Source organism: Symphodus melops (assembly GCF_947650265.1).
Source record: "Symphodus melops genome assembly, chromosome: 5".
Classification (NCBI taxonomy): Eukaryota; Metazoa; Chordata; class Actinopteri; order Labriformes; family Labridae; genus Symphodus; species Symphodus melops.
Genome location: NC_136695.1, coordinates 13181377 through 13196563, shown reverse-complemented (window position 1 = coordinate 13196563; position 15187 = coordinate 13181377). Strand labels below are relative to the sequence as shown.

At 44.5% G+C, this 15187-nt stretch overlaps 1 protein-coding gene across 1 annotated transcript; it reads left to right on the top strand.

Annotated features, from left to right (window-relative positions):
• Positions 1-2364: 2364 nt before the first annotated feature.
• On the top strand, positions 2365-14595 carry ctnnb1 (catenin (cadherin-associated protein), beta 1). Its single transcript, XM_079343034.1, has 17 exons — positions 2365-2535; positions 7920-7970; positions 8570-8794; positions 8928-9181; positions 9283-9521; positions 9861-10062; positions 10152-10296; positions 10515-10618; positions 10750-10884; positions 10976-11179; positions 11505-11663; positions 11813-11932; positions 12033-12183; positions 12294-12415; positions 12507-12567; positions 13217-13467; positions 13788-14595. Exons 2-16 carry the CDS (start codon positions 7958-7960, stop codon positions 13429-13431), a joined length of 2349 nt encoding a protein of 782 aa, XP_079199160.1. The 5' UTR covers positions 2365-2535; positions 7920-7957; the 3' UTR covers positions 13432-13467; positions 13788-14595.
• The last annotated feature ends 592 nt before the right edge of the window (positions 14596-15187 follow it).

Sequence of the window (15187 nt, the reverse complement as noted above, 5' to 3'; positions counted from 1 at the left end):
GTCATCACCTGCTGTCATTATTACAAGAGGACAAAGATTGACATCATGTTATCGCTGACTGTGCTACGTGTGAGTTCACTGGAGACAAATCATTTCATGTTGATTTATGATGGGTTAACAGTTCAGGTCAACAAAACAAAATGTATAATATTGATACATGAATATAAGAAAAGCATTCTTCGTTAATTCTTGTCAAACTCTAAGTTCTGAATGATGAACCAAAGATATAAATCATGAATGATTTTAGAATGTTACATTCCTTATCCAGGTTTTGAACATTTTATTTACAGTATTAGTTTAAAAAATTGGAACACTTTTTATTGTTTGGACAATTATTTGTGCAATCTATTTTTATAGAGGTAGCCTTTATGTTGATCTGCTGTAAGAATTTGCATCTCAACTAACGATAATGTTCTTGCTGTTCAGAAATACAATCAACAATAATATTTTGTATTTCACTTTGATTCCTTTTCCTAACATTTGCACCCACAACTACTGGCTTTAGTGTTTAATATTGAGGAAATAAAGGGAAAATGTTGGAGAATAAGTGCCTAAAACATGTCATATTTAAGCCATTTTTTGAAGAATCCAGTAACTTTTTTTCCCATTATTGGCCTCTAACAGTAAGTCTTTACCTTTGTACTGATGTATGTTTGGTTAAATAATAACATCTCATAATCACACAAAATGCAACCAAGAATGCTATGCTTTCCTGTTTTCTGGAGTTACTCACTGTGCTGTGATTTCATACCTGCCTGGTTATACCAACATGTTCCTGTGAAATCACGTGACTACATGAGCCGCCCCATTCGACTTCACAAACCACGGCTGTATATTTCACTGAGTGACAGCAGTAATTCTCACTGTGGTTTGAAAGCCATTCAAAAATAAAATCTATCACGCTCAGTTACAGTAATTTTCCATGTTGCAATCTTATGACACAGGGTGGACACATACTAGGTAATGTGCTCACATATTGTGCATACTCGCTGTGTTGATAATAAATTCATGTCTGTCCCATCCTGGGACTGCTACACTGACTGTTTTGAATTAGAGTTTGGCTTTCAGTCACCTCATCCCTCACAGACTGTAAATAATGGTGAATGAAACAGCCTGCAGGCAGATGACAAGAGAGGATTTTACTTTTGTTTCCCAGGATACTGTTAGCTGTTGAATGAAGGGACAGTGTGTACATTACCTGCCTCCATCTTTTATAACAGAGGGATTAAGGGGCATAATTATAAAGAAACCTGCAAATCTGCTATGATGGAGTGGAGATCGCACTGTTCACACAACCTTGCCAGTAGATCACAAAAAAAATGTAATAAGTGAGTCTGGACTGTAGGACTTGAGAAACATGAATCTCATTCTACTTTACATCTAAATAATGACCCTTTGACGAATGTGTGTGATGTTTCATCAATAAAGCCTGCAACACATTCGCCTATCTCAGATTCTCTTCCATTATAACTCTGCAATGACACACTTCCTTGAGCTTGTAAGATTCAGTATAAATCATGTGAACATAAGTCTGCAGGACTCTTTAATTATTTGGTTTCCTTAATCTAAATAATACCCCAACCTGAAGACTGACTTTAGCTTAATTTCTTGTTATGACACCGTTTGGCTTAATAAAGGCTGATGGTTAATGAAATGCATGATTAATGTGCATTCAGACAACAATGACAATTAAAATCACCAATTCCATTTCCTGTGTTTATTTACTTCAACTTTACTGTTATAACAATCTGTCTCTGGTGAAACTATTGTGTCTGTAAGGTTTGTTGTTCGATTTAACATTTGATCGTCAAGATTTTTAAATTGCAAATACAAAGAGTATATACACAAGCTCAAATTAAAATAACATTTTGTTGCTTGGAACTGACTTTCCATGTTTCCATGTGTTCATCTCCATTATTGTGGACTAATTTGCTTTTAAAGAAGTGAGTGTATGTGGTCGTTCACTTGGGTTAGGGAATACTAGTGCCCTTTTTCATTTAAAACTCTCACTGTCTCACTCTGAAAAGGTAGAAATATATAAATATATGGTCGTTTTTCTAACTTCAATAGGCGTAAGATGGGGAAAGGAATCGGATTTCCCCTTTCTAGTCCGCCGGAACTTCATTCCATTCTTGTATTCATACTCTCGATGTAGACAATGATTTATGCCTGTTTTTGTTCAATAAATCAACTACAAATCACAACCAAGATTGGTGTTAATGGGGTTAATAAAATTCACATGGAGAGGTGTAAGAGTAGTGATGAGTGACATTTTTTCAGGTGTTTGTTTCTATTTTATTTGAGCGCACGGAAGGATATGTGAGTGCTAGAGTTGTTCTTCGGTCTATATAGATGAGCCGCCATCTTACATTTTTCAGTCTCTGCTGTTCCGGCCAAGTCAACATTCACTGACTGTGGAGGGAGTGGACGAGGGCTCCCGGCTACGCTCGTCCTCACATATTCCTCGACTTTTCCATTTCGAAGTGGTTTTTATTCACCGGGATCCGAGTGGACGGACTTTCTGTGTTGACTGGGGTAGGCTTCAACATTCAAACTATTGGCTTCAGCTAGTTTGTCCCTCTTTTTTTTGCCTGAACGCCAGCAGGAATGGATACGCGGTTAGACCGGGGATGCTGCTGTCGCCGCAGCTGCTTTCATGGCAGATATTTGGGAAGAGTCTGCCGCCGCTTAGTGGGAGAACATTCATTTTAAACGATACATTCATTATTAGAAACGTATGCCAGGTTTGAGATGAATTAAAACACAGTTGCAAAGTAACGCTTTCTTAATGCAACTGACGGATTCTGTTGCCTTTTTGTGACTCCTGAAACCTTTAATTGGTGGTTAGGAGTAAATGTTTGATTTCCGTGTTCACGCCTGTTTGAAATGTTCCTGAAGCTAACGGTGAACCAGTCCCGTTAGCAGAACCAGTGGCCCAGTTCAACAGCTGGCCACATACCACCAGTCTGACTCACTTTACTCGGCGTGAGTTTCGCCCTTTAGTCGTCCGTGTTTGCAGCTGGTTTAGTTGAACATAGTCTTATTTTTTTTTGGATGATTTACACTAGAAATCGTGGGCATGTTTACAGGTATGTGTAAAAAAAAAAGTCTGATTGAAAGTAAAGTTAGATAACTATGAAGGGCCACGTTCACGAAAACTGTCGGTCCCAAGTTTAGCTGCAACTTCGTCGACCGTGATAAACTTTAAAGGACGTGAAAGTAAATCGCTAAACTAACACTTATTGTTAGCGTTTGGTGTGTTTTGGCTCGAAGGCCAGTGAGAGCGTGTTTTTAAACCCCGTCCATTTAAACAAAGAGACACATTTCGCCCCAGCGACGAGGAGGAGCCAGGCTGTGAAACATGAGTCCAGAAAGTCAGGAGCAGCGAGCAGGGAGGAGGAGCACTGTGATGGAGAACATTTAGTGTGCTGTTAACATTTGAGAAAATGTTATTCCCGATGTTGGTTTTTCACATTTAGCACATCCAGAGCTGTGTGTGTGTGTGTGTGTGGGGGGGGGGGGGGGGGGGGGGGGGGGTCAAAGTTGAGTTATAGGAGAAATGACGGGATGGTGGAGGGATTTTTGTTTTCAAACACTTCTGATAAAATTGATGTTTCCGTGTAAGATGGAGAGATTAGGGGAGGATGACTTTTTATCTTTGAAGTTTGATTTTTTCTTTCTTTTTTTTTTTTTTTTAGTTTTTTAAAGCTCTGCAGTTCGATTTATTTGACTTGATAGCGGGTGGATTTTTTTTATTATCGAAAATACTTGACCATTCTGGTGTTTAATGGCCCAAAAATCTCAGCATTTTCATCGACTCTCTGTTGTAGATTAGGTTATTCAAAAATGCGAAATGTTCATGACTGGTGCTTTGAAAGGTTTGAACGGAGGCGGAGGTGGAAGTTTCCTCTTAGACCGGTAGTGGTTTGTTGTCAAGTAATTTACCTGAAAACCGGATAGTGATATCCTCTACTGTCACATCTCGATTCCAGATGAACAGGGCAATTTTATATATATATATATATATATATATATATATAATATATATATATATATATAAAAACAGGCGTCATCATCATCAAAATGACATTTTCTTATTTAATCCTTCATTCTCATGTTACAAGGCAGTGAAGAATTTAAGGCGTCAAATAAGGTCAACAAATGTTTTTTTGTTTTTTCTTGAGAATACATATGTTGGGGGAGTTGTTTTCCCATATTTTTTTTTGGAGTGATAAAATGAAAAGGTGCTAGGTGTTTCCTGGACCTCCTGTGTCTCGGTGGGCATCCATCTCTTTGCAGTGGAGAAGGAGCACACGGTGCAGCGGCTGCAGGCATTGAGCTCATTGTTTTGCTGGCAGCCAGCAGTGAGTGCTGCTGACCCTGCACATTATGTGGCAAGCACAGGAAGCTGTGGCAGCTCCCGTCTCACTGCCGGGGCCAATCATGCAGCTTGTTTGGGTCATTTACTCATATGGATGTATTGAACTCTGTTTTTTTCACTTGAGAGGAAGTCGGCTGTGACTCTGAGTCTGAGATGGATTTAGCTCTTTTGAAGTCTCATTATCAATATACACCCCCCCCCCCCCCCCCCCCCAAACACACACCCACCCTAAAAAACCCTCAATCACTGGGTCCGCTTGCTCAAATGTAATGATGGAGGTTTTTTCTTCCCTTTCATTGACGGGAAATACGTTTAAGATTATAATAATAATTTAAAGAGCAGAGATGGCGTTGAGGACTTCATGTGTTTAGAAGCAAGATTTCTCCTTCTTACAGATTACTTCCACACTTCTAGCCAGCTGGTGATGTTTTAGCACTTAAACAATATGTCGGTAGTCTCTCAGCCGAAAGTTTATTGGATCCCCAGCTCCTGCAGCAACATGTCCCATATGCCCTTGGGCAAGACGCTCACCCCTGGATTGCTCCTGCTACCTTGTCATCAGCACATGTATGGAGTTAGCTACAAAGCAGCCTGAGCCATCGGCGTGCGAGTGGGACGGTTCAGTTTATCACCACACAACAATGAAAGCACTCAAAAACGCTCTCACTCATTTTTAAACTATGATGAGTCGTATCACCTGCATGTATGAATCGCACATGTGTTCAAAACAGTCCTCTTAACTTCCTACTTCAAACTACTTTCCCCAGTAAAGTACATCATCTTCAGCCATGCAGCGCTTTGATTCAACGCCACATGGTGTTTTTAACCAATCATTTGAGCTAACCCCTCTCCATGTGGGGTGTACGTTTGTCTTGACTTGGCTCGGATGCAGGCTGAAGCGCTCTGTTTTCGGCCTCGGCGCTGGAACTGTCATTTGAGTTTGGTCCTGCAGTCCTGTGGTTATACTTCAGAGGTCAGTGCCCAGGCACTGAACGTCTCCGTCTACTCTAACATCAGACTGAGGACCAAGGTTTAAAAGATATTCAAGTATTGCTTGGTCTGAATATCGTGACTTGTTTTTGTGGCAGATATACCTGAAGTCACAGCACATGCCCAGCCAATCATCTGGTTTCTGTTATGGATTGTAGCTCTACATATGGGATTTCACATGTGGCTTCAAAGAAACCTCTCTTTGAGTTTGTCATGGTCAGGCTGGTTCCTGGTATCGAGGAACTTTTACCCAAATCTGAATTTTGTTTTGTTTTCACGGTCAGAGTCTTGACTGTATTGAAAAACTATCATTTGTGTTTCAATTGGAGACCAGACTTTTCCTGTTTGCCCATCAAACCTTTGATTGGCTCTGTTTTCAAAGCCACATGAACAGCCTACATTTTCCACAAGTGCATAGGATAAATGGTTGCAGTGTGTGCTTTGATTGAATGTCAGATTTGTGTACGGTACAAAGCCTTGTGGATGGGACACATGGCTGCCATTAGAGCAGAGTTAGGTTATATGAGGGCAGGCCTGTAAGTGTGTGTGTGTGTGTGAAACAGTACGTTTCTGTTGGTGCCTTTTGTGGTTCGGAGCCGCAGTCATGGAGCCTGGCTCCAGATTGAGCTTTAATGACAAAGCTGAGCTGGGCCAATGTGGGTGCCAGAGGGGGAAGTAATCCAGAGCAAAAGTTTGGAGTCTTTGGGTGCTTTTAGCCCATCTCCTCCCTCTAAACACTCGCACAGACTCTCAGGATCTGCCTGCCCTTTTCTCTCTTAAAAACAGTTTCATTAAAATCTCCTTCCATCTTCCATGAACGTGCTGTATTTGAGATGCAGGCCGTGTATGAAATAGAAAACTGAGGATATTAAAAAGAGTGAGTGCAGAGTCGGTGTGACTCAGACCGGCCACACTCTGCAGCTCGGAGCTTGGCGAAGAAATAGGAAAGCAAAAGAAACCTTTGGAGAGTTGAAAAGATGGCTGACTGCTTTCTCTAAGCAGCAAAAACAAATAAGCAGCTTTCTCCAGAGAAACAGTAAAGAGGATGACACGGACACATTGACACTGCCTTTTGGAAGAGGTTATGTTGTGAAGAAGAAGATTCTGTTTCTTAAGAAATATGTCTGCTTAGCTTGAGTGTTTGTCTGTTTAAGAGAGAGAGTGATCTGACGGCTGTAGTAAACTTAACTCAAACCCTTCTTGAATACTAACTCTCCACCTGGGGCTGAATTAACGACGCTTTCCAAGTTAATTGGCTATTTCACTGTCGAGAGCTGATTTCATGTTTTTGTTTCATCCTTCACAACCTCAAAAATGAAAAAAAAAAATCCCAAATCACGTCACTACCCTCAAAACGCAGCGCGCCCTTTTCAAAGACTCTCACAGATACACGCTGAATCAAATGATATTTCTCGTGGCTATTTCCGAACATTTCTGTCATCCAACATCAGACGTCCCCTTGTTGCTACATCTGACCTTACTTTAGTGGCGACGCCTCACACCTGTTGAATCGCGGCCCCCGGCGGCCAAAAAAAAAAAGTGTCTGAATCAAACGCATCGACTTCCAAAATGAAAAGCCCCCTTCCCCCATAGAACCCTCTGTGCTCGGTGTTTATTTACTTCAGAGTTTACCAACACAAGGCTGGAGTGAAGAAGTCGTTCACACTTTATTTACTAGTGTCTGATGAGGAAAGCACAAAGATGGCGTGCAGTTCTAACCTGGGTGATTATATGAGCCTGCTGTGGCGCTCTTTGATTCAGGTTAGTCACCTCTGTTATCACAACTAAGGGAATGATGAATTCATGACGACTCTCCGCCTCTCCAGTGTTTCAACATGTCCAGACTGGTGTGCTGTAAGAGAAGGGGATTTATTCAGAATTCATTAAGGACTAACAGCAGATTTATTTGGAAAGGGTTTGACTGAATCATTTCTGACTCTGTGGATAAACAACTCCTGTTTACTGTCTCTTTTGAGCTGGGATTTTCTTCCGTTTTACATTTTTCCAATTTCCTGCTTTGGGTTGTTACTGTCTTCACATTTTTCTCTGACTCCGAATAGAAAACTCCTCTGTCTAAATGTTCCTTGTTTTCCTCTGAATTAATCCCCTCTCCCTGGTTCTGCCCCTCCTGCCATAGCCTGTGTTTATTTTCCTGCAGTGTGGCTTCAGCTTCAAAGCCAGCTCAGGAATGTGTATGCCCTCCTCCTTTTCTCCCCCCCCTGTCCTTCCTCACCTAAATAGCTGCGAGCTGCTACACTTAATGGTGGCTTTGTGTGTGAACTGCTGTTGTTTGGGAAATCCAGGAGTGGGAGTGGGCAGGAGGGGAAAGGAGAGCAGGCGCTTGACGTTCTCTGCCGTTACCGTCTAGTTTTTCTGCTGATCCTTCTGCTCTGGTCCATCTGTGTCTAATCTGTGTAGCTGATGTTTAAATGAAGGAAACAGGACTAGAAGTAAGCATTAGAGCTCAGGAACAATGAAGTGAGAGATTCCACTGACTCATTTTCCCTTTTTTTTTTTTTTTTTTTTTTTTTTTTTTTTGTCGTTTCAGATCAGGAAGCTGTGTTGGCCGCAGTTTGAGAAAGGAACATGGCTTCCCAAGGTGAGCGACCTGTGTCCCGCACACTGCTGCTGTACACGCACCGATCCGAGGGTTTGGAACGCGTTTGACGACGTGTGAAACTTTGCTGCAGTAGAAAACGGCCCCTTCCCCTGCGGCAGATTTATGTTCTCATTACAGCAAAGTGAATTTGTTATTGATTTTTTAATTTTGAAAGACGAGATCCCCCTCAATGACGTGTGGAAACGAGAAAAAAACGGGTTAAAAGCACAGCATGGAGAGCAGATGGAAAAATCTGTTTGTTACGCTCACCAAGCAAACGACATCTAACAATGTGAACTTCAATGTACAACATTTAATGGCTTGTGTTGATTTAATGACTTGTGGGCGTTTTGCCTTTTTTACGAGTTAGGACTGCTTTGAGAGTAACAAGAACTAAAGGAAGAGAAAACACTTGAGGACCAGCAGTTGAACCTGGGACCAGTGTGACACCACTGCCCTCCTGCACTCAAAAGTTTTTCTCCATATATTCTGCCACAAATAATTCTGCATTCTAAGACAACTTTAAAAACAAACGTCTGCCTGCTTTTCCTTGCTTCCTTTCCTTCCTTCCTTCCTTAAATCATTTTTTTTCTCCCCAGCTGATCTGATGGAGCTGGACATGGCCATGGAGCCGGACCGTAAGGCTGCAGTCAGCCACTGGCAGCAGCAGTCTTACCTGGATTCAGGCATCCATTCAGGAGCCACCACAACTGCCCCCTCTCTCAGCGGGAAGGGCAACCCCGAAGAAGACGACGTGGACAACCAGGTCATGTATGAGTGGGAGCAGGGCTTCAACCAGAACTTCTCCCAGGAACAAGTACAAGGTTTGTCAAATTAACCTTCAAAGTTTAGAAAAAGATCTTCACGCCGCGCGTCAAAATCTTTGAAACCTTTTCCCGACACGGCAGCTCGAATAGCAAAGTGTGTAACCCAGCCTCCTTCTCCTGTCCCCTGCAGACATAGATGGTCAGTACGCCATGACGCGTGCACAGCGGGTGCGTGCAGCGATGTTCCCAGAGACCCTCGAGGAGGGCATGCAGATCCCCTCGACGCAGTATGACGCAGCAAACCCAACCAACGTCCAGAGGCTGGCAGAGCCCTCGCAAATGCTCAAACACGCCGTGGTCAATCTGATTAATTACCAAGACGACGCTGAGCTGGCGACCAGAGCCATCCCAGAACTCACCAAGCTTCTCAACGATGAGGACCAGGTGACTCTACATTTCGAGCTCGTCTAAATCTGTGCTACATTTGATTTTATATATTTCTTCTTTTCTTTCCTCGTGAACTAACGCGCGTCCGTCCTCCACAGGTTGTTGTAAACAAAGCGGCCGTGATGGTCCACCAACTTTCAAAAAAAGAAGCCTCTCGCCACGCCATCATGCGCTCCCCTCAGATGGTGTCCGCTATCGTGAGGACCATGCAGAACACAAACGATGTGGAGACGGCTCGCTGCACCGCCGGAACTCTCCACAACCTGTCCCACCACAGAGAGGGCCTGCTGGCTATTTTTAAGTCCGGAGGAATACCAGCCCTTGTTAAAATGCTGGGGTATGTGGAAGTGGGCCGGTGGGACACTTAATTCAGGGGCTCCTTCATCATTCATGTCTTTTTTTTTTTTTTTTTTTTTTTTGATCTTGTACAGTTCTGTAACAAAAAAAAAAGCAGCAACATCATTTTGATTTGTAATGAATCACAATGGCTTTGTGTCACCTGAACCTTCAAACAGTGACAAGAGAAACTTTTCTTGAATTGACTCTAAACTCGTGAAAGGCAGACGATGATGGAGGAAGGAGCTCGAGAGAATCCTCACCTCGTATCCAGTTTGTGGTTATTTTCCAGAGGCGCAGTGATCTCATCAGCCTGTGTGTGCGTGTGTTTGTTCTCCAGATCACCGGTGGACTCTGTCCTCTTCTACGCCATCACCACGCTCCACAACCTCCTCCTGCACCAGGAAGGAGCCAAGATGGCCGTGCGTTTAGCTGGAGGTCTGCAGAAAATGGTCGCTCTGCTCAACAAAACCAATGTCAAGTTCCTGGCCATCACCACGGACTGCCTGCAGATTCTGGCCTACGGAAACCAGGAGAGCAAGGTGAGGGAGGGGGCGGAGGAGGAGGAGTGAGGTCACTTCTTTCCCAGATTGGACCTTACCTCACGTTTTGTTTTTTTTCTTGTTTGTAGTTAATAATCCTGGCCAGTGGCGGCCCCCAGGCACTGGTCAACATCATGAGGACCTACACCTATGAGAAACTGCTCTGGACCACGAGTAGAGTCCTCAAAGTTCTGTCCGTCTGCTCCAGTAACAAGCCGGCCATCGTAGAAGCCGGTATGTTTGTTACTCCAGGCGTTATCTGTTCAAAATGATTGCACACAAGCCTGTGTATTCATCGAGGATTTGTGTTCCTGCTTGATTTAAACGCCGTGCACTGTGACACAAACGAACTCTCGTACGCTTTCAAAATGACAGTTCTTCAGAAGGAAACGTGACCCTGTTGTGTCAGCACTTAAATCACAACGTTCTCCATCTTTGTTGTTTTTGTCCAGGAGGCATGCAAGCTCTAGGGCTCCACCTCACAGACCCCAGCCAGAGACTGGTCCAGAACTGTCTCTGGACTCTCAGGAACTTATCAGATGCTGCCACCAAACAGGTGATGAGAAGTGTCCCCCTTTTCCCCTCTTATCGTCTCTCAGGAGCGACGGTGACAATGATCCAGCCTAACATTCACTATGCCCTCTACCTTTTCCTCTCCTGCTCACTTGACTCTGTGTTTCTCTGCAGGAGGGAATGGAGGGTCTGTTAGGCACTCTGGTCCAGCTGCTCGGCAGTGACGACATTAACGTGGTGACGTGTGCTGCTGGCATCCTGTCTAACCTGACCTGCAACAACTACAAGAACAAGATGATGGTCTGCCAGGTGAGAACCCTCGCGTACACTTCATGGACGCTTGCAGTCCATCTGACGCTCCGGCGTTTTCCCACTAACCTGTTGCTCGGCTTCCCCGTAGGTTGGAGGGATCGAGGCGTTGGTTCGTACGGTGCTGCGGGCTGGAGACAGAGAGGACATCACAGAACCGGCGATTTGTGCTCTGCGTCACCTCACATCCAGACACCAGGACGCTGAGATGGCACAGAACGCAGTCCGACTGCACTACGGCCTGCCTGTGGTTGTCAAATTACTGCACCCGCCGTCACACTGGCCCCTCATTAAGGTACAGATGCATGTGTACACACACACACACACACACACACACACACACACACACACACGTGCAAAACAGTACGATAAACAAACAGGGAGAACAACCACAGCAAGATTAATGTTGACAGAGAGAGAGGCCTGACTGCCTCTCGTCTCTGCTGCTGTCTGATGACACAGCCACACGACGACTCCACAGATTTAAAAGCACACGCAAAACAAACATAATTAAAATCCGGCCATTGGTAACAACTTTTCACATGAAAATCATAAATGTGCATGTGATTTCTACATCACGTTTTCTTGACTGACGTGTTATTTTTTTTTTCTCTCTTCAGGCTACTGTAGGCCTCATCCGTAACCTGGCTCTATGCCCTGCAAACCACGCTCCCCTGAGGGAGCAGGGAGCCATCCCCAGACTGGTCCAGCTACTGGTCAGAGCACATCAAGACACACAGAGACGCACCAGCATGGGAGGCACGCAGCAGCAGTTTGTGGTAGGTACAAGCTCAGCATTGCCCCGCTATCCTTCAACCCAGCAGAACCCGGAGATCAACAACTGAACCCACTCACCGCTTGTTTATGTTGGAAGCGTTTTTGATGCCTCCAGACATTTAAACTCTTTTTGTCTCTTCACGTACATTAGGAGGGAGTTCGTATGGAAGAGATTGTGGAGGGCTGCACAGGAGCGCTTCACATCCTCGCCAGAGACGTCCACAACAGAATAGTCATCAGAGGACTCAACACCATCCCACTGTTTGTGCAGGTAAAAAAACAAACCTCGGACGGCCCCTTCTGTTCATGAGTGAGCACTGAGAGTCTCAAGAATAATTACATGTAATTCTGTGCCTTTTGTGTGTGTGCAGCTGTTGTATTCTCCCATTGAGAACATCCAGCGCGTGGCAGCCGGTGTGCTGTGTGAGCTGGCCCAGGACAAAGAAGCCGCTGAGGCCATTGAGGCCGAGGGAGCCACAGCCCCTCTCACAGAGCTGCTACACAGCCGCAACGAAGGAGTCGGTACGTTCACAGACTCTTCTTAGCGCTTGTGATTAGACTAAGAACACCAACGTGATGAATGTAGACATGAGATGGTTCTGATCTGTTTGTGTTGCTGTCCCCTCCTCCAGCCACCTATGCTGCTGCAGTTTTGTTCCGTATGTCCGAGGACAAACCCCAGGACTACAAGAAACGCCTCTCAGTAGAACTCACCAGCTCGCTCTTCAGGACAGAACCAATGGCCTGGAACGAGGTATAAAGCGCTTATAAATTACTTATGAGTCTGGTTTTTTTTTTTCTTTAACTCATGTCAGACTGCTCACCCTCTGTTTATTTCTCTGCAGACTGGAGACCTAGGTTTGGACATCGGAGCTCAGGGAGAGCCTCTAGGCTACAGACAGGAAGGTAGGTCACGTCCTCACCTCTGGTTGGCTGGGGAGGGTTACAGACGCAAGAACAGAAAGGCTGCTCCAAAAAAACCCGTTGATTTGGTTTTTCTTTCACTAATTGGCATACAGCCTCTGTTCTCGCTGGTTGTGTTCCTCCTGCTGCATTTGTTTTTCTGATAGCAGGCACCTCCTCGGCCTCCCCTTCAGTGGACACAAGAGATCCGTCACAGTCCGATGTCTGAGCTCCATTTTTCCATGTTACTGCTCATGGAAGCTTGAGTCAGGAGGAAAGTCAACCTGTAGTATCTGCAGCCGTTGGCCCTCTAAATGTACAAGAACAGCAGGACCTTGGACTGTGTACTGATCAATGGGCCGAGGGCGTGACTGTCGTCTGTTCCTCCAGCACTAACTGCGTTAATTGTCTCTCTTCCAAACAAAAATAAACTCTTGAATGTGGAGATAAATGAGACAAAACAAAGGGAGTGAAACTCCAGGTGTCAGCTGAACACAGCACAGTTGACGGAGAGCAGAGTGTGCTGCAGGTTGGACGGTGTGCTGTGCTGTGCTGATCGTACTACCGTGTGACCGCTTGGGTTTCGTTAACATGCTTCTAACAACTGCTCTGCTTCCCCCGCCTCTCCTTCACCAACTCCTCCCACAACCAGACCCCAGCTACCGTTCCTTCCACTCGGGGGGTTACGGAGGGGACCCTATGGGTATGGAGCCCATGATGGACCACGATCTAGGTGGGGGCCACCACCCTGGCCAGGACTACCCTCCTGTAGAGGGTCTGCCTGACCTGGGACACGCCCAGGAACTGATAGAGGGCCTGCCACCGGGTGACTCCAACCAACTGGCCTGGTTTGATACCGACTTGTAAATACCAAGACCGACATTACACTACACTTTCTACTAGGTAAGAATCCTTCACACTTGGGGGTCAGGGGTCACATGTTAGCTCTTACAACAGATGCACTTGTTTTTGTTTTGATTGGATGTTAAAATAGGTGCAGACTGTAGAGCTTTTCAGTCTGGATGAATTGCTGGGGAGGGGGAGGGGTGGGTTTATTCACTGTGGCTGCTGCATGCTCAGACTGCTCCTCATTACAAAGCCGTGTGATGTGGTGTGTGTGATGTTAAACTGTTTGCTGTGCGTGTGTGTGGTCTTAAACAACGCCTCAGTGCTGTCTCCTTCCTCTCAACTCCCAGTTTTTCTCTTATTTCCTTCCATTGTAGCTGTATCATGTGATCTGGAGGAACCTGCATCGTGATTCGCCCATATGGAGGAGGCGGGGTTTCAGAAAGTGCCTGAAGATGACTCAACAACAACAAGCAGAGTTTCCTGTCTATGGGAACTCCATTGGGACAAACTAGATTGAAGTGCGGTTCTGGTCTCTCAGCCTGGAAGAGGGCTGATTTTAAATCCTGACATAACACATGGATTCTGATCTCAACAGTTAACATTTTCTAAATTCCCTTTCATGTCTTTTGTTTTACATTCTTACTTCTTTTGGTTGTTATACTTTTTACATTTTTTTTTAAAATTCTGTTTTCCTCAAGTCTGTAATGGTACCAACTGATTTTAGCTTGCTTTTTCTTTTCTGAATTATTATACTCATCTCTTGTTTTTGCAGTCCCTTGTATTTTAAGTCTCTGGTAGTGTTGACTTTTTTTTTTAGTGGTAATGCTCCATTAAAGTAAAGAATCTGATCACATTTTAAATGGTGTCCAAACACTAAAGTTAATCAGTTGAACTGTATTCTGATGATCAAGTGTAACATTGTGTAGCTTTTGTATAAAAAAACATGAATTGGAAGTCATGGTCCAAATATCAAGCTATTTTCTTGCTTTAAAGGTGGACACTGACGTGTCTCTGCTGTTCCAAAGGGGGTGTAGCTGACCTAGCTGGAGGGGTGTGGCTGTAGAAGGACCAGGTGGAGAAGGGATCTTATTGGTCTGCTGTTACTTAAGGGAGGGGTTAGCGTGACAAGCTGGTTGCTGTAGCCTGCTGTGTTCTGAAACAATAAAATGGACTGTCATTTCACCTGGATGACTCAGCGTTATTTCACTTACACCTTTCCAACATGACCTGAGTTTTGATTTACTCCATCTCTAAATACATAACCAAGCCTCATCACACCTGTTTGCATGCACAGCTCATTTAATGATAAATAACCATTACTGGTGCTTCCAATGCCGGCTATAACCTCGGTCTTAAACGTACCTGCGTGTGGTCATCAGAAGTCCTGATAAAGAGACACTGAGAGATGGTAGTATGAAATCAAAGAAGCCGGTAGGAGCAGTGTGTTGCTTGTAGCTACAGCAACCATTGTAGGAATCTGAGACTCTGTGATTATGTCACAGAGAAAGATATAAGATGTCAGACTCGTGAATGAAAGTCCAATGGTGCATCATTAACGGTCTAGTGTAAAGACGAATTAAGCAGTCTGCTCCGTGACAGCTTGAATTAACTCTCCCGCTGTTACACTGAGTGCTCGGATGGACACTGCATGGGCGTTATGATTGAGCTGTCAAATTATTTAAGTGTTATTTATTTCTGTCTGTGATCCAATTTGTAAATCTGTTGAGTCATAAAGAGCACTCAGATAGCAGAGTCAAATCCACTCCAGTCAGTG